This window comes from Orycteropus afer, unplaced genomic scaffold (assembly GCF_000298275.1).
Source record: "Orycteropus afer afer isolate SDZICR_OR568_19922 unplaced genomic scaffold, OryAfe1.0 scaffold00032, whole genome shotgun sequence".
NCBI classification, from domain to species: Eukaryota; Metazoa; Chordata; class Mammalia; order Tubulidentata; family Orycteropodidae; genus Orycteropus; species Orycteropus afer.
In genome coordinates, this window is record NW_006921619.1 from 761,793 (window position 1) to 781,626 (window position 19,834).

Below are 19,834 nucleotides of genomic sequence, written 5' to 3' on the forward strand. Positions count from 1 at the left end.
GGCTGGTGGGTTTGAACCACCAGTCTTCTGGCCACCAAAGCTCCTGTACATACAGATGCCTGGGCATTGAAACCATCTGGCTTCAGTATGACACTAAAATCAGTGTTTAATGTTGTGTCTTTACTTTCTTTTGCCCTTTAGCCTACCAAAAAAATATTCCCAGAACAACCATTTTAATGTGGTTACTCAAAAAAGCATGTGGAAGAATTATTACTTGCCCTAGATTAAAGTCCAGACCAAAGGCTCTCCGAAGTTCTCACTGAAAGATAAGCAACCACTTATTTCAATGTAATAAGGACACCAGTGACATTAAAACGTAAACTCTTCACGCCACCTCAAATCTCTAGTCAGCCCTTAGCTCAAGAAGCGTTATCACCAACCCGTACGGCTTCCGTAGTCTCGCTCGATTTCGCGAGACGAGGGTGACTTCAGAGGCTGCGCCGCTAGAGGTGGCTAGGAACACTTCCGGGACGCAACCATGTAAGCGAATGTGATGTGTGCCTCCGGGTCCGATGGACTGAAGTAGTGGGCACGGAACAGGAGAAGTTAGCAGCCAACTGGCCTTCCTGTCCAGCAAGTTCTAGCCATGGACCGGGACCTTTTGCGGCAGTCGCTGAATTGCCACGGGCCTTCGTTGCTCTCCATGCTCCGGAACGAACAGCAGGACAATCCGCACTTCCGGACCCTTCTAGGGTCGGCGACGGAGCCTGCCCCGGGCCCGCCGCCCCAGCAGTTACAGGGCAGGTAAATTCAGTCGCACCGCGACGAGACTTTGTGAGGGGACGCACCTCGGGGCCCCGTCGTCGCAGCCTGGCAGCCGTTTCTGGGAGGAGCGGAGCTGGGGTTGAGTGCGTGTCAAGAGTGCCTGCCGTGCGGGTGTTCACTGCGGCGTGGAGGAGCGTCCGTGTACCTAGTATGTGGGAAACGGAGGATGTGGTCTAAACTTTTTTCTCTTGCACTGTTTACCTGTGGCGCGGAATTTTTAACCTATATCCCTGGGCTTTCCTTTCTGGCTCTGGGGGCGTCTCTTTTTACGTATCCCCCCGCCCCTCCAACGCCAGCCTCGTGAATGAAGGAATCCCTCGTTAAAACTTTTTCTCCGGGCATAAAATTTAGAATGGAACTGAATGAACAATGAAAGGCATAGCAAAGCTTGCAGATATTATAAGGCATTGCAGATAAACCTGTTTTCATAAGTTTTCTTTCTTTTTTAAGAAAAGAGAAGAGAATTGACAACACTGAAATACAAACATTCATTTCCAAAAAAGCAGATCTTCTTTTTGCACTTTCCTGGAAATCAGATGCACCCGCAGTTTCTGAAGTGAATGAAGACAATGAAGGTGAGTTTAGTCTTAAACTATTTCAAGATTGGTGATGTGGTTCAACTGCTTACAGATGAAATAAAACTCAAAAATAATGTCAGTGATTTTTTTTTTTTTTTTTTTCCAGATCACTATGCAATCATGCCACCTTTAGAACAATTCATGGAGATACCTAGTATGGACCGGAGAGAGCTGTTTTTTCGAGACATTGAGCGTGGTGATATAGTGATTGGAAGAATTAGTTCCATTCGGGAATTTGGGTTTTTCATAGTGTTGATCTGTTTAGGCAGTGGCCTCATGAGAGATATCTCTCACTTAGAAATCACAGTAAGTTAATCATTCTTCAGTTATTTGAATTCTGTTTTTGATGGTCATCTGAATGCAAGAATTATGTCTTGCATCTAGTTGGGAATAAAAGTATTAACTAGAGAGAACTAACAAAATCAAACTGACTGCCATGGACTTGATTCCAACTCAAAGCAACGCTATAGGGCAAAGTAAAACTGCCTCATAGGGTTTCCAAAGCTGTAAATCATTATGGAAACAGACTGCCTCACCTTTCCTGTAGAGTGGCTGAGGGGTTTGAACTTCCAACCTTTTGGTGAGCAGCCTAGTGCTTTAACCACAGACCCACCAGAGCTCTTTAGAACTGAAGTTGTTATAACAGTGAAAGAGTTACACAGTTTCCTTCTCCATTTTAGGTTTTTGGCTTTTTTTTGGTCTCTTTGGTTGGAGGGGTGGCGTCCTGTTTTTTAAAGCGCAAAGTGGTTTTAGTGAAGATGGTGAGGTTTCTTGATATTTTGGGCTTATTTTCATGTGGGTTAGAGGAAAATTTTTGACGTCTTTAACATAAATAATTTGTACATTATAAGAAGACACTTTGCCCACAATGAATAGTCCTAAATTTGAAATAATATGTAACTTTAAAAGATATAGTCAGAAGAAAAAAGGAAGAAAAGCAGAAGGCTATTAATAGACTGGATAATAGACATCTAACCTTTGGGGAACCAACATTCCATTTTCTTTGGGATCTTAGATTTTTGACAAGTGCAAACTGTATTTTTGTTTCATAATCCATATTTATATTTGGTTCCTAAAACTAATTGAAAGATTTCATGAGATTTTAGTTTCTCAACTAAACCAGAAAACATGTTACTCTGGGCACAGAAAATAACTCGTAATTAAAATCCTCAGTTTAGACTTTAGGGTGCTGTTTGATTTTTGTTTGTGTCAACTATTAGCTATTACACTGAAGAACTAGAATAAAAGAAGACACTGTTCTCAACAAAGAATGATACTTTGTTCTTTTAAAATACTTTGCATTGCAGGCTCTTTGTCCACTGAGAGATGTGCCTTCTCACAGTAACCACGGTGATCCTTTATCATATTACCAAACTGGTGACATCATCCGAGGTGATTCGTTTTACCATATTAATAAAATAGTAACAGTTGTCAAATTTTTGTTTTTATTGATTTGAAAATGTAGTCTGAGAATAATGTTCAGAAGGTTTACTTTTTATATATTAGCTTAATTCTTTTTTTTTTTTAGCTGGAATCAAGGATGTTGATAGATATCATGAAAAGCTTGCAGTATCTTTGTACAGCTCATCTCTTCCACCACACTTATCTGGTATTAAATTAGGTGTAATTAGTTCTGAAGAGCTTCCTTTATACTACAGGTAATTTATTCACATTGTTTCAAAAACAGTTTATTATAGGAGATAAAAACACATTTTGTCAAATTTTAGATAACAGTAGAATTTAAATTTTTATTATAAAATGTGCTTGTTTTGTTTTTATAACCCTTAAATTATTTCAAATTTCGTAAAAGGAACTGTATTGCCATACCTTGATGTACAAATATGGTATGTGTATTTAAACCTTATAAATGTTATTCCTTTAATAGAAATGAGATATGCTAATTAGCTATTATGGAAGAACTATAAAAATATTGTGTGATATAGAATATTCATAACAACTGGAGTCTCAAATACAAGGTTTTTTTTAATTAGTCATTTTAATGTTTTGTTGTGATTCTATCTTTTTTAAGGAGGAGTGTTGAGCTAAACAGCAACTCTTTGGAGTCCTATGAAAATATCATGGAGAGTTCCTTGGGATTTGTTAATCCAGGAGTAGTTGAATTCCATCTAGGAAAACTAGGAATAGATGAATCTAATCCACCATCTTTAATGAGAGGCCTACAAAGGTATTATGAATCAGTGTTATTCCCTTAGGTAATGAGGGGAATAGAATTGAGCTCAGAAGCTACATAGCTGAGAGGTTTACTCGGCCATTGTAAGCCTGGTCTCACAGCAGTATGCCCACAGTTCAGTGAACCAGGTGATCCCATCTCCCTCTGGAATGGAGTCTCTTACCAATGATTAGATGTGAACTATGTGACCAAGTAGAGAGCTGCAGTCATGTGTCACTTAACACCTACCATTTGCTCTCTGAATTAGGACACTATATGTTTTGGATATTGTGTGAACACCATGTTGTAGTCTGATCCTGCTTTTCTTCAAGCGTCTTGAACAGGCTTAGTGATCCTCATATGCTGAGAGAAACTCACTTTTGTGTTTGGTCTTTAATCCATGTCATTAGCAATTCCTCCATATCTGATATAGGTCCCGATCCCATTTTTATTAGCCTTATAGCTTTCAGTGGAACTGATCCTATAACATCTTAGAGAATTTTTTTTCTTTGTTTTTGAGGATCATTGTGGTAGTCAAATGTGACATGCCTAAATCACAAGCAGTAGCATGCCTTGATTTTCCACCTTCCTGTTAGTAACCTTTTGTTTCACTTCCAAATTGTTACTTTTCCTTTGTCTCTTGCTGCTGCCACCACTTGCACTGGTTTTGCTGCATTTGGGAGCCATGATGCGCTTCGTGGTAATATTTTCAAAAGAAAATTGAACCTAATGCTGCGACACTCAAGAAATGAGATACACAAGATTGGATGCTGCTGCCTACAAGTTGAAGCATACACTATTAAACAGTAAACTTTATACATAGAAAGTACAGTGCATACATGAGCCAGTGACATAGGCATTTATTATGACCGTCAAGGCATATATTATCGGTTGTATATGTATTGTACCATTATATACTTGGCAGAGCAATCACTTTGTATACAAGAGACATGAGATGCATGTGGGCAGCTGTTGTGTTTGCTGTGTCCCATTCTCCGATTAGGATTTCTGAATTCTGTCACAACCTTATGGGAACACAGACAGATAAGTGGTTGGGCATTGCCTGAACAGATGTTACATGGCATATGACTGTATATAGAAATTTCATAAGACTGTTAATTATTTTCTAAAGAAAGAAATACTGACAGTTCATGCATTTAGTCTGTAAATAGAATACAAATTTCTTGCTTGGGATTCATTCAGTGTTGAATGTGTTGATATCAGAAATAAGTATAGTGTTTTAAAAGACACATTTACAGTTTGACTTTTATTTTCTTTAATAGCAAAACTTTCTCTGAAGATGATTATGCTTCTGCATTAAGAAAGAAACAGTCTGCCTCTTGGGCTTTAAAATGGTATGAAGACTTTGTCTTTCAGCATTTGCTTTGTATCTACTTCCATAGTGCTATTACCTCGGAAACCCAAGGAGGGGTTACTATGAGTCGGATCCAACTCGATGGCAGCGAGTTTAGTAGTAGTGTAAAAGGTTAGGGAAATAAATCAAGCATTCTGTATCATCATTAAGACCAAATGTGTTTGTAAATGAAATAAAATCTTTTTGACATTAGCTCTTTTTATAAATGGTATTATGTTGTTAACATTAAATTTTACCCGCACATTTTTGGTTTTTCCAGAAGGAAATAGCATATTAATATCTGGAGTTCATAAATATCTGTTATGAAACTATTTGAAGGCAAAATCCTTCTTAACATTTACTGAGAGTTTTGAAAACAAAATTATTTGCCAAATTTGATGACACTTGATTTTAAATACATTTGTTCTAACATTTTATTGGCTATTCTGTGAACTGTTTGTGATGCTTTATAAATGTCTTTTTAGTGTGAAGATTGGAGTTGATTATTTTAAGATTGGACGCCATGTTGATGCTATGAATGAATACAATAAAGCTCTGGAAATAGACAAACAAAATGTGGAAGCTTTGGTAGCTCGTGGAGCATTGTAAGTGAATCATAGACTTTCAGGAGTGTTTACAAGGTAATGTGTACAATATGTCTGTATAGCTTAGAAGATAAGTTCTTCTAACTTTATTTCTTCATGTTTCTAGATACGCAACAAAAGGAAGTCTGAACAAAGCAATAGAAGATTTTGAACTTGCATTGGAAAACTGCCCAACTCACAGGAATGCAAGAAAATACCTCTGCCAGACACTTGTAGAAAGAGGAGGGCAGTAAGTGTCAGACATTTTTAATTATTTCTAGGTGCCAAAGTGACAGAAATACTGCCTGGTTATGTGCCATCCTCTAAATCCTTGTCATATCTTGTTTTTAATGATAGAGGTCTAATATTCAACTGTAAGGAGTGTGGCTCGGGTTAAACACTGAGATGCTAACCAGAAAGTTGGCAGTTCAAACCCACTGGCTCTCTGCAGGAGAAATATGAGGTAGTCTGCTTCTGTAAAGATTTCAGCTTTGGAAACCCTGTGGGGCAGTTCTTTTGTCTATAGGGCCTCTATGAGTTGGAATTGACTTGACGGCAATTGGTTTAATATTAAACCAGCTACTATAAAATCTTGACATTAACATAAGGAAATATCATCATTAAATCAACTCAGAACACTCTCAGTTTTAATTTTGATTGAAAATTTTTTTTTTAATACAGTACTACTTTTTAAGTTTTCTAGTCCTTTTTTTCTGTCTTATTACTAAGCTTCTTTATGATTAGAGAGATTCTTCTTGTCTCAAGTTCTTTGTCCTTAATATCTATTCTCATTATGTAGAAGTATAAATGTAAAGGTACAGGATATTAAGTAAGTGTCCTAGGACATACATTGAAAGTTTTTATTTATTAATAAACATGAATTTAATTTCTAATTCATTTTCTTATTCTAATATTGTCATGCCAGAAACGTGAATCGAGGATCCTATCATTAATTGTAAATGAAGATTCACAAGTTATATTAAGCTTATCACTCCACTCTGTCCAGTAAAACCTGCAAATTCAGATTAGGAACAAACCATATCACTTACATTACTGTCTTGAGTTGCCTGGCATAGTAATTGCATTGTAAATATTTAATGAATTAATAAACCAAAAAAACAAACTCACTGCGGTCGAGTTGGATCCAACTCACAGTGACCCCCCCTTGGGTTTCTGAAGTGGTATCACTACGGAAGTACGTTGCCCAACCTTCCTTCTGAGGAGTGGCTGGTGAGTTTGAACTGCCAGCCTTCTGGTTAGCAGTCAAATGCCTTGGTATTATGCCATCACAGCTCCCAGTGGATTAATCTAAATTACAGAGTGTTTCAAGAAACATGTTGTTGTTATGTGCCATCGAGTCGGACCCAACTCATAGCAACCCCTCCTTGGGTTTCCGAGGCAGTATCACTATGGAAGTAGATTGCCCCATCTTCCTTCCAAGGAGTGGCTGGTGGGTTTGAACTGCCAGCCTTCTGGTTAGCAGTCAAGTACCTTAGGCACTACATAGTACTTCAAATATAAATCTGGTAACAGTCTGTTTTAATAATTAAAAACAAGTTTATAGGTAATAGCATCTTTTTGCTGTTAATTCTTTTAATTAGGTACATTTCTCTCCTGTTTCATGAATATGCTTAATCATTCCTATTTGTGTGATGATTTCAGTTTGTGTGATCACAAATACCAAATGAATTGAGATTTTGCGATATTTGATTTTAGACTCATGTAGAATCATGTAGATTTCTGGTTGGATAAGTGATTGGAGCAACTTTTTACTTTCTCACTAGATAGATAGCTTATACCTACTTAGATATGGTTGTCTTACTATGCATGTGTTGGTGTCTTTTAACTGAGTGAATGGCACTTCCAACAATCTAATTATCCAGGCCAGAGATGTCATCTTTGACTTGTCCCTTACTCACAAGTGGTACACTGACATAGAAGTAATCTCATTGAAGCCATTGGTTGTTTTAAATCATAATTACCTTTTCAACCTTTCTAAAACTATTTTATAAAATCCTTTCACTGCTCTATATACAAAGTTTCCAGTTCTGATGTTTCATAGCATAGATTTGTGATCTTCATACTAACCTGTCTACAGAGTGGTTTTGATAATGTATGTGTGTTAATGTTTCCAAATGCCTTTGATGATGTTGTCTATAAAAAGGAAAATTGTTTATAAACTATTAGGAAAAGCCTATATAATTCTGTCCTAAAGGTCAAGATCATACTAGATTTGTAGAGGACATTATGTATTCTATATATTATTACTAAACTTTGCCAATTCTGAACACATACCATGGCAGTATCTCTATGGAAGTAGATTGCCCAGTCTCCCTTCCAAGGAGTGGCTAGTGGGTTTGAATCACCAGTCTTCTGGTTAGCAGTCAAATGCCTTAGGCACTATACCACCAGAGCTTCTTATTATGGTTTTAGTTGTTAGTAATCGCTGTGTGTGTGCACGCGCTTTGGTAGCATAGTGCCTGAGGCATTTAACTGCTAACCAGAAGGTTGGCGGTTCAAACCCACCGGCTACTCCTCAGAAGGAAGGTTGGGCAATCTATTTCTGTAGTGATAGCGCTTTGGAAACCCAAAGGGGAGTTGCTATGAGTCAGATCTGACTTGACAGCAGGTAACAACAACACACACACACAGAACAAAAACCAAACACACTCATTGCCATTGAGTCAATCCTGACTTAGAGCAACCCGTCCCATTTATTTATTTATATAAATGGGAGCTCCTTATGGCTTTAGTAATTGGTTTATTGTGTGTGTGTGTATGTGGTGGTGGTGTTATATGCCGTCTAGTTGGACCCAGCTCACAGTGACCCCTCCTTCGGTTTCCGAAGCAGTATCATCACTACAAAAGTAGATTGCCCTGTCTTCTTTCCGAGGAGGGTGGGTTTGAACCACTGGCCTTCTGGTCAGAGGTCAAGTGCTTTAGGCACTACACTACCAGAGCTCCTATATTTCTTCTTAGGAAATTCATAATTGAAATTAATGTCAGACTTAATTTTTTTCTAGAGAGAGAACTTCTTAAACGATGAATAAGACAAGTTTCTACTTTGTAAATACAGCTTTTACTAATTGGATTTGATTTTGACTTCATAGTGCCTCTTCATGTTTATATAAATAAATGGGCACTCTGGTGGCGTAGTGCCTAAGGCATTTAACTGCTAACCAGAAGGCCGGTGGTTCAAACCCACTAGCCATTCCACGGAAGGAAGACGGAGCAATGTACTTCAGTAGCGATACCGCCTCGGAAACCCAAAGATGGGTCACTGTGAGTCGGGATCAACTCGACAGCAGTGAGTTTGTTTGTTGTGTATGTGTATGTGTATATGTATACTTTAACTTTATTTTGTTGAGAATATACACAGCAAAACATAACACTGATTTTGCAGTTCTACAGGTACAATTCGGTGACATTGATTACGTAACTTTGAGATGTGCAACCATTTTCACCCTCCTTTTCTAAGTTGTTCCTCCCCATTAACAAAAACTCACTGCCTCCTAACGTTCTGGTCTAATCTTTAGAGTTAACCGTTGTCAATTTGATCCCATATAGATAGTTCTTGAAACAACATAATGTTCGAGGCACACAGTTTTTACTAGTTAAGCTGAACTACTGTCTGGTTTTAAGAAGACTTCAGGGAATATTTTTGGTTTAAGGTTTAAAGATTATCTTAGGGAAGTAGTTTCAGGAGTTGATTTCTGTGTGTTTTATGTGGTCTTTTTTCCAAATAAATATAAAGCACATGATTTATGTGTTATTTTGGAAAATAATTTGCTAAACATAACTTTTACCTAATAACTCCTCTCCTGTAAGTTTCTGACCATATTCCTTTCAAATACAGGTTAGAAGAAGAAGAAAAGTTTTTGAATGCTGAAAGTTACTATAAGAAAGCTTTGGCCTTGGATGAGACTTTTAAAGATGCAGAGGATGCTTTGCAGAAACTTCATAAATACATGCAGGTGATTCTTTATTTCCTCTTAGAAAATTTGTGATAATTGAAATTAATGTCAGACTTAATTTTTTCTAGAGAAAATTTCTTAAACGAGGAATAAGACAAGTTTCTACTTTGTAGATACAACTTTTACTAATTGGATTTTATTTTGACTTCATAGTGCCTCTTCATGTTTATTTGTTAGTACTTAGAAGCTTAAAAATAAAAATCATGCAGTGAGAAAATTTTGTTGCCTAATTTGGCATGTAGTTTTGAGAACTGTTCTTATAGCGCTCTTTCCTGGTGGTTAACAAAATTATCAGTATTGCTACTATAATGAGCCAATTGTAAGCCTTTTTGAGAAGTATTTTAAATTGTCTTTTCCTGTAATACTGATGATGATGTTTTCTCATGCATTTTCTTCTGAATTGGACCATTGCTGCTGTGTCTGTGACATCTGGTGCTGCTCATCCCCATCCACAAACTGGAAAATGATTTCTTATGTAATCATGCATCCAACTGGGCTGTGCTATTTTTAAAATGGTTTGTATATGAACATGGTGATTCCTCCCTTAATTCACCTTAATGGAATTTCTTTATTTATCTTAAAATTTGTGTCCTATTTAAATTTTTATTTGTTTATCATAATAATTCTTCATGTATTTTACTTTTTACTTATATCTTGCACTCTGGGTCATGGGTGCAATGCAATGGCTTCCTCTTTTTTCATGGGATACAAACTGCAATATGGTCCTCAATACTGTTCTGGCCTATCCAATGATTAATGCCAAACATCTGTATGATTAATGCCAAACATCTATATGATTAATTTTTTACATGTTAAAAAATACTTGTTTAATCCTGGATATATGGTGATTTGGGTGTACCAAACCTGGTTGCTGGTTGGGGATTGGTGTTTTGAATACTGGGTTTTATTATATTCTACTATTTTTAACGTGTGGTTTTTTCTGATATCTGGGTTCTAAAAGAAATCTTTGGAATTAAGAGAAAAACAAGCTGAAAAGGAAGAAAAACAGAAAACAAAGAAAATAGAAACAAGTGCAGAAAAGTTGCGTAAGCTCTTAAAAGAAGAGAAAAGGTAAACTAAAATATATAGTACTTTTTAACCTAAAGCAACTACTGAATTGAACCAAAGTGCCATATGGAAGTAAAGTAAGTTAAAAAAAAAAAAAAAAAGTATAATTTCAAGTGATGATGGGTACTAAGAATTCTTAAGACTAAAATTCTAACCCCCCTCCAAAAAAAAAAAACCCTCAGAGTGAAAATATGTAATGAGTTATTTTGTTGCTATTTAGAGAGAAATGTTTTAGAAGTAGCAGTGGTTCTCAAAGAGTGTGATTTTACCCTCCAAGGGACATTTGTCGATGTCTAGAGTGCCTAAGGCAATTTGACTGCTAACCAGAAGGCTGGTGGTTCAAACCCACTAGCTACTCCTCGGAAGAAAGATTGGGCAATCATCTTCCGTAGCGATGCCGCCTCAGAAACCCGAGGGGTCACTATGAGTCAGATCTGACTGAACAGCAGTGAGTGAGTAGAGACATTTTTTGTTTTTTTTTAACTGGTGAATTGCTACAGGCTTCTAGCAAATAGAAGCCAGGGATGCTGGTAAATATCCTGTAATGCGCAGGACAGTCCCCCCATAACAAAGAATTATTGGGCCCAAAATGTCATTAATGCTAAGGTGGAGAAACCATGAACAAGGGGGCTATAGTTCTTTCCTTTGTGTGTTTTGGTAGTCTTAAATTTTTATAATAGTGTTGGAAAGGGTGGATTTGCTTATAGTGACACTGCCTACACAAGTATTTTTCCTCAAAAGTCATGCTTAATTGTAAAATTACATCTTGTATTAGCAGATGATTATCAGTTATCCACATTAACAGCTTTCAGAAATCTTTAAAGAGAACTAAACAGTACCAAAATCTTTATGGGGATTTTGGCTTTGTACTTAATCACAGCTGATGAATTAACTACATTTTTTAGGTTAAAGAAGAAAAAAAGAAAATCAACTTCTTCCTCTTCAAGTGTTTCTTCTGCTGATGAATCAGTTTCTTCATCATCCTCTTCCTCTTCCAGTCATAAAAGGCATAAGAAACGTAAGCGGAACCGTTCAGAGTCTTCTCGCAGTTCCAAAAGGCATTCATCTAAGGCATTCTCAACTCAGATAGATCAGAATAGGAAAGAGGAGTACTACCCACTTCCAATCAATACTTCAGCATCTTTTCTTAACCAGAAACAAGAAGTGGAAAAACTGCTGGAAAAGCAGGATAGGTTACCATATCAAAAGACACAGGTAAAAGAGAAAGATAGATATCCTGTCTCTTCATCTTCTGTTGAAATTCCGGATGATTTTGGAGGTAGGTCTGAAGAGCCAAGAGATTTTTATAATAGCTCTAAAATTCAGGCAAGCAATAGCAAAACAGAAAAGCCATATAAATCAGAAAGACATTTTTCCAATAGAAGAGATTCCTCAGATTCCTTCTATAGGAATTCAGAGGACAAAATGAAAAATTATGGTTACAGGAGATTTGACAGGGATGTAGAGGGAAGAAAAGAACACTAGAGAAGGTGGGAACCAGGTTCAGGGAGATATTCTACGTCACCAGCAAGCTCAGAGTATTCTTGGAAGTCACTTGATAAATATAAAAAAAGTACTTACTCTGGATCATGTGATTTTAGTAAACATGAGCAAAGATACCAGTTAAATACAAATCAAGGAGAGTATGAAAGGGAGGACAATTATGGGGAAGAGTCTAAAATGGAGGTTTCAAAAGAAGATGGACTAAATAGCAAAGAGCAATCAGAAAGTAAAGTTAAAAAGAATTTACCTCAAAATTTACTCAATATATTTAACCAGATAGCTGAATTTGAGAAAGAAAAAGGAAATAAGCCAAAAAATTAATTTACATGCCAAGGAAATCACCATTACACTAAAGACTTACTTAAGTTTTTTTGTGTCTTTTAGTCATAGCAGTTTAGTGCAGATATCTCTGCTTCTGAAATTTTATTTGTGGAGATTTTAAAAAGCAAAATAGATTGTTTTTGCTTTTTCTGAAATAACATTTGTTAACAGTTGTAGGTCTGCTCTTCACAGCTTGATCTTTAGACATTCATGTGATGTTTATGTATAGCATTTCCTATCCTGACTGATGATTTAACTTGTTTACTTATAAAGAATTCTCTGAAAGTATTGTTTCTTCATTGTATGATAGCGTATGAGAATTCCTGGATGCACCTTACTCTTTCTGCTGATTGAGAGAAAATTAAATTTTTGTGTTGAACACTTGGATTGTTTTCATCAAAAATTATTTTCTGTTAAGTTAAAAGCCCTCAGCTTTTGAAAGAGATGATATATTCAAATGTTCCTTAAGTACCATTTTACATCTGTCATTTAAGTATTAAATTTTTTTTACAGAATTGTTTAATTTATAGTATTAGATTATCTATCTCCTTTAATAGGCCTCTGAGGCCTGATTTAATTAAAATGGTTTATGTACCACTGGCTTCTAGGAAGCCAAGTACTTACTTAACAGATACTTTACTATAATAGGAATTAAGGCCATGAAGTTGAAATAGGAGCCCATTTTGCTTATTTCTCCATTACTAAGTTTTACCTTATTACTAGCATTAGAGCCCTAAAACATTTTTAATACTGGCAAAACTCTTAGAGATATCTTCATTCCAGGAAAGAGTAGATCAGAATAGGAAAGCACAGAGCAGTGACAAGAGAAGCCCGCTGTAAATCTCAACTTTCCTTTAAAAAAAAAAAAAAACCAAACTCACTGCTGTCGAGTCAGATCTGACTCATAGCAACCCCTCCTTGGGTTTCTGAGGCAGTATCACTGCAGAAGTAGAATGCCCAGTCTGTCTAATGAGGAGTGGCTGGTAGGTTTGAACCGCCAGCCTTCTGGTTAGCAGTCAAATGCCTTAGGCACTACACCACCAGAGCTGGGCATGTTTTCAAATAGTCTACAGCTGGCTTAACATTTCCACTTTTCTTCTCACCCCTGATACCTCATTTCTCAGGATCTGTGAATGAAAGGCTAGACCAGTTGGGCCTGATTTTTTAGAATAAATTCCAATAGCTATAGCTAAAGAAGGAAAGGGCTTGGCTTATAAGGATCTTCCTAAAATAACTATAAGCAGAGTATAATGTACTCTTTAGGAGATAAAGATAGGAGTTGTAGGCACCTTTGGGTTTATGATGGTCTTTAGAATATTTGCAATTTAAGGTTCTAGAAGCTGTAAGTGATGGTGGGCTTTTAGTACTATCATGATGAAACTGGATGGTTTGGTGTGGCTATCCGTTTACACCTGTCTAAATGAAAGAAAATGATGAAGAAGAAGAGGCTTTTTTTTTTTGTCTTGTGGCTCTTGCCAACAGTATAATACCAAATCTTTAAGTTCTGAATGTGCACAAGTTTGTCCTTCAACTTCCAGTGTTAGGAGTCTAATGAAAAAGCTGCAGTGGAATGGGAAAAGAAATCCTTGTCAAAAGGAGTAGATAATGGTAGAAACATGCCAGTCACTCAAGCATTAGTCTTTTTACCAAGACACCCATCCTAAGAGTCCCCAGTTCTGTGTATCATCCTTACATAATTGTGTTTGTTTTTAAAGAGGGAAAACTACCTCTTGGATATTCACTGACCTTTTTGAGCATCACTATGAACAGCATTGTAATTTACCACAGCTGCTTGGTAGTTTAATGTTAACAATTAGGGCACCAAAAAGACTAGGATAATACCCTATCCAGCAGGCTGCTTGAATTTTGAAATCTTCCCCAGAGCCACTTTCCAAGGCATATTAAACTTCAGCAGAGTACACAGAACAGTTTCTAAGAAGGTGTTCAGGAAGCCTATCAGCAAAAACCACTGAGATTGTATAACATCAAGAATCCCTAGTGATAGCTTCAATAATTTTTTTTTCTTATATGTATATAGTTTCTATATACAATCAGGCCTTGTTTTGCATAAAGTAGATGAAGCATGATTTTCTCATACAATAGGTAACTCCCTAAAATGTAGCTCCAGATTTGAAGACACAGGGGTGATCCCCTATGTCATTTAACATTACACTGAAGCTGAATCTGCTATTTAAGACTTAAATGTAGCCTTTCACGTTGGCCTGAGAACTTAACCATTCCAAAACTCTCATGCTGCCATCTTCAGTGGTAATTGAGTAATAGAATTGTGCAATTACTATGTATCAAGCCCTGTATATATTTCAACAGTTTACTGAAATAACATAACTTAAAAACTTAATCTTAACCATATTCCAAATAAGGAAAAAAGACAATTAACTTGCCCAAGGTCACAGAGCTAAGACAACACAATTGCTGCCTTCATAGAAGTATTTATTATTTCACACTCCAAGAAATTTACAAACTGACAGTATAGGCTGAGAGAACTTTGTGAACATATAAAATGATTGTAAGGTCCGTCAGGTTTTAGATCTTATAAAATCTCATATATTAATATATTTTAGCCAAAAATTATATTGCCCAGATTTTTATTCATCTTATTCACTAGACATGGCTAAGCCTATTATTATTTACCAAAAAAAAAAAAAAAAATCAGGAGAAACAAGTTTACTACCACTACTGCTTTTCAGAAGGAATTGCAAATGACAGGTCTAAACAACAAGTTGTAATGAATATTCCAAGGTTGTTGCTTCAAAGGAGACGATACTGATGAAAGTGCATACTTTCTTACACATTTCTTTAAAAACCAGTTTTGTAACACTAATCATCCTTCCACTATAAGAGTTCAAAGTGTTGGGCACGTGTTATAATAAAGTATTAATTAGTTCTAATCTGGTCGGCTACCTCCCCAATAAATAATGGAATTCCTATTGTAAATCAGTCACATCTGGCTTTTCTTATTAAATCAAGGAAATTACCAAAGTACATTCTTACTCAACTGTACTTGGTTCTGTCTTAAGAGCAAAATTTTTGATGGTTTGAATTTGTGAGGATGCAGTTTTTCTGTTGATAAACAATTTCTAATCAATTTTTGGGGAAGAGTAGATGGAATTTAGGGGTTCAAAATTATACCAAAAGAAGAAACTGCCTTTTATAGATTTTTTTCTTTCCCAGAAGTCTGGAAATACGTTTTCTTGAATAAAGAAAACCTAATTTTAGGACCTTCTGAACGAGAATTCTACTAGTGTTACAAACTCTCAATAGTACAATGAATCCTTAAAAATTGTCTTCCTTATTAGGAATCTATTACCGTTTTCTTCTGTATCAAGAAAATAGTAGAAAAAACTAAGGAAATAAAACACTGGACCCAGGTTACTTTTTTTTTTTTTTTTTTTACCTCCATCGGTGCTTTATCTTTTTCACTTGGCTAGAACTTTTATCTGGTCACTTTATTTGTAATAATATTTCAGTAGGATTCCATGTATCATGATAATAGCACCCAAAAGAACAGAGTAGAATTTACTATTTTAAAGTAGGGGAGTTTTGTTTTTACAACTTAAAAAAGAGATCAAAATGTTTTATTTGTTGCTCTTTCTGCTTTTACCATTACTGGAGCTACTACTAGATGTACCTGGCCTGGAAGTACTATCTGCTACTGAAGAGGAAGCTGGCAATTTTAGCTCTAATACTTTAATGGGAGCCTGAAAAGCAGAAGTACTTGCAGTACTCCTAGATGACCTGAAAGAAAAAACAGAATTGTAAATTTAAAATTTTACATTTTAGTATAAATCTGCCCCCATTGGCATGTTGTTGTTACATGCTGTTGAGTCGGACCTGACTCATAGTGACCCCTCCTTGGGTTTCCAAGGCGGTATCACTATGGAAGTAGATTGCCCAACCTTCCTTCTGAGGAGTGGCTGGTGGGTTTGAACCCCCAGCCTTCTGGTTAGCAGTCATGTGCTTTAGGCACTGTGCTACCAGAGTACCATAATTCCATAATAAAAAGTATGTATTATCACGTTAATAAATTTTAAAAGCATGAACAATAATAGCAAAAATAAGTAAGAGAAAGATAATGAACTTCACACCAGTAGAAAAGTAGTTCATAAACTGAGTTTCTGAACAAGAAAAGCAGTCCCTGGGTGGTACAAACAGTTAACACGCTCAGCTGCTAAGTGAAAGATATGGAGGTCCAGATCCATCCCGAGGCTTTTCAGAAAAAAGGTACAGAAGTGTGCTTCTGAAAGCCATAGCAGCCCCTGTGGACTGACTGCAGGTCTGCTCTGACACATGGGGTAACCAAGCGTGAGTCCACTCAGTGGCAACTAATAAATACAAACGTTTTAAAACCAGTGCCTAGAGTTTTCATCACTAAAGCATTGAAAGTTTACAAGATGGTGTGACACAAGAAGATGGCAAGAGAAGCTGGGTGTTGGCAAGAGCAATTAAAATCATGTTATTTGCTGTTGAGTCAGTCCCAAGTCAGCAACCTCCTTGGGTTTCTGAGGCAGTATCACTATGGAAGTAGACTGCCCAACCTTCCTTCCAAGGAGTGGCTGGTGGGTTTGAACTGCCAGCCTTCTGGTTAGCCGTCAAGTGCCTTAGGCGCTACGCTACCAGAGCTCACATTAAAATCATAGTTTATGTAATTTAAAGTGAGAGAAAAGCAACAGACCTGTTGATAGGAATAAAGTGGTTGGAGTTAATGAACTGGGGGTTCCAGTGAGGTTAGAGATACAGGGGAGAGGGGAAGGTACGGGGTGGGGTAGTGGAGCAAGTCATCTGGTCAGAATGGGGCATCTGGATTTGTGGTTTCAAAGGTGAAGTGGTTTTGTATGGTGACTAGGCCCAGGGTATATGCTTTTGAAGAGGATGACAGGAGTGGAGGTTTTGGTTATTGGAGATGTTGGAGAATTGAAAACCCAGGGTCTTTTAAGTTTAGAGTAAAATGTAGTCTGTGAGAATAGAATTACTACCTTCTAAAACCACACTCACTGCCCTGGAGTCGTCTCCGACTCAGCAACCAACTCCTCCTTGAGTTCCCAAGTCAATATCTCTGTAGAAGTAGATTGACCAAACTTACCTTCTAAAGGAGGGAATAAAGGCAGATTGAGTCTACTGCAGCCTCTACATTTTGTTAGTATAGAAAATTCACAAATTATATTTGACTTTACATAGCCTCATTAACAGTTACTCCACCATGTAAACTGCCATATTTAAGCACTCCAAATTTTAAAAGCACAACTGCAGTTACATAACAATAGCCATATAACTCTGAAATGGTAAGTTTTTAAGAAACATATTTGGGCAAAAGCCATGAATAGACATTTCTCCAAAGACAAATAGCCAAGAAGTACATGATAAGATACTCAACATCAATATTCATCAGGGAAATGCAGACCCAAACTGCAATGAAATACCGCATTATACCCACTAGGATGGTTATCAAAAAAAAGCAAGTATAGGTGAGTCTTTTGAGAAATTGAACACTTGAATATTGCTGGTGGAAATGTAAAATAGCACAGCAGCTGTGGAAAACAGTTTGGCAATTTCTTAAAAAGTCAAACATAGGACTTTAGTTTTGTGTATTTCACGGTACATAAATTATATTTCAGTAAAATGTATTAAAAAAAAAAAAAAAGACATAGGCATAATGTTATTTGCCGTTGAGTCAGACCCAACTCATAGTGACCCTTCCTTGGGTTTCCAAGGCGTTATCACTACGGAAGTAGATTGCCCAACCTTCCTTCTGAGAAATAGCTGGTGGGTTTGAACTGCCAGGCTTCTGGTTAGCAGTCAAGTGCCTTAGGCACTATGCTACCAGAGCTCCTATAGGCATAATATGACCCAGCAATTCTACTGAGATAGATACCCAAACAACTGAAAACTGACTCAAAAAGACACATGTACACCAATGTTAAATAAATAGCTAAAAGGTGGAAACAACTCAAGGGCCTACAGTAGATGAATGGATAAACAAATCATGTTAAGTACACAATGGAGTATTACTCAGCTGCTTAAAAAAATGAAGTTTTGACATATGCCACTACATGGATGACTGTTGAAAACATGTTAAATGAAAAAAAAACACACAAAACAAGTTCAATCCACATAAATGAAATGTCTGGAATAGGTAAATCCATCAAGACAAAAGATGATTATGGTTATTAGGGAGCTCTGGTAGCATAGTGCCTAAGGCACTTGACTGCTAACCAGAAGGCTGGCGGTTCAAACCCACCAGCCACTCCTGGGAAGGAAGATGGGGCAATCTACTTCTGTAGTGATACTGCTCTGGAAACCCAAGGAGGGGTTGCTGTGAGTCGGGTCCAACTCAACGGCATATAACAACAACAACAACAACAGGGTGTGAGAGGAGGAAGAAATGGGGAAAAGATCATAAATATCCACTTAAAATTGGTAAGTTATATTTTATATGAATTATTCCTCAAAGATTTTTAAAATTGATAATGTGAAAATAATAAATTTTAGGAAAGTACAAGGATGCTCAAGTGGAAATAGTTTCTTACACTTAAATAGAATGCTATCTTTTAGGACTTCCCCTTTATGAATATCTATATGGACTAAGGAAAAGTAATAGTGACTACTAAATGTAGGAGATTGGGAATTCTAAAACTACAATCATGAATAAGTTTGAGTCTGTCAGCAAAGCATTAGAGTGTTGATTAAACATTCCTGATGATAGAATTCTGGGTAGCAGTAAACTGCAAAATAAAGTAGCATAAATTGAATCCTAACTAAAATAAAACGTGGTTTAAATCACAAGAATCAGACTGTACATGCCTATACATCTGAGTTGCTCTTTTATGGTTTAAAAATTTCCCACCATGCTAAATGGTCCTCCCCATACTTTCATGTGGCTCTATCCTGAAATAGTAACAGAAGCCAGAAGGGTCTTGCTCTGCTGTTGGCAGTTTCTGCATCAGTGACACTGACGGGTACTTAAGGATGTCAGTGTGCCAGTGGATTCAACAGCAGAGCTGATGGGAAACTGGCTAGATTCACTGAAGCAGCTGTGACAATTAAGGAGATGGTTTTTAACCCTCCACTTACCTTGAAAGCAGTGAAGCCTGTGAAGAAGATCTAGAGCTCTGACGACTACCTTTAGTGCTAGCTGTTGGTAGTTCTAAACCATTCTGGAAGAATATTCAATAATGATCATTAGTCCTGCACTTTGCCAGAAAAAATATTTTAAATTAGATTTTACTTTACAATGAATTCCTTATTTTCTCAAGTGTTTAAGAAATACTTAACAGAAGGTACTGATATTACCTGTTGAAAGTATGTTTGAAGGATAATACGAATATCAGAATTTTCTTCTGTAACATCAGTTATCATTTTATCTATAATCTTATGAAACTGTTTCATTTCACGAAGTTTAATGTCTTTTTCTTCTAGTATTTCATCCATAGTGTTTTTCATAAGACGGATTTCCTTGGTGACTTTTGAACACTGTTGGTCAATAATAGTCAGTTATTACA

The 19,834-nt window shown here is 36.7% G+C and overlaps 2 protein-coding genes across 2 annotated transcripts in view; one reads left to right on the forward strand and one right to left on the reverse strand.

The window, feature by feature from the left end:
* The first annotated feature begins 586 nt into the window (after nucleotides 1-586).
* Nucleotides 587-12,317, forward strand: TTC14 (tetratricopeptide repeat domain 14). Its single transcript, XM_007935895.2, is given in 12 exon segments — nucleotides 587-744; nucleotides 1,216-1,340; nucleotides 1,450-1,649; nucleotides 2,651-2,735; nucleotides 2,872-3,001; nucleotides 3,373-3,528; nucleotides 4,797-4,868; nucleotides 5,353-5,472; nucleotides 5,579-5,701; nucleotides 9,308-9,425; nucleotides 10,387-10,496; nucleotides 11,399-12,317. Coding segments are annotated over 12 exon segments (2,316 nt in total).
* A 3,596-nt stretch (nucleotides 12,318-15,913) lies between these two features.
* Nucleotides 15,914-19,834, reverse strand: part of CCDC39 (coiled-coil domain containing 39) — a 73,121-nt gene continuing 69,200 nt past the window's right edge. Inside the window, exons 18-20 of the mRNA XM_007935896.2 lie at nucleotides 19,626-19,805; nucleotides 19,407-19,489; nucleotides 15,914-16,073 (exon numbers count right to left, since the gene is read on the reverse strand). Of these exons, the coding sequence (XP_007934087.1) occupies nucleotides 15,914-16,073; nucleotides 19,407-19,489; nucleotides 19,626-19,805 (423 nt within the window). The remainder of the gene's footprint in view (nucleotides 16,074-19,406; nucleotides 19,490-19,625; nucleotides 19,806-19,834) is intronic.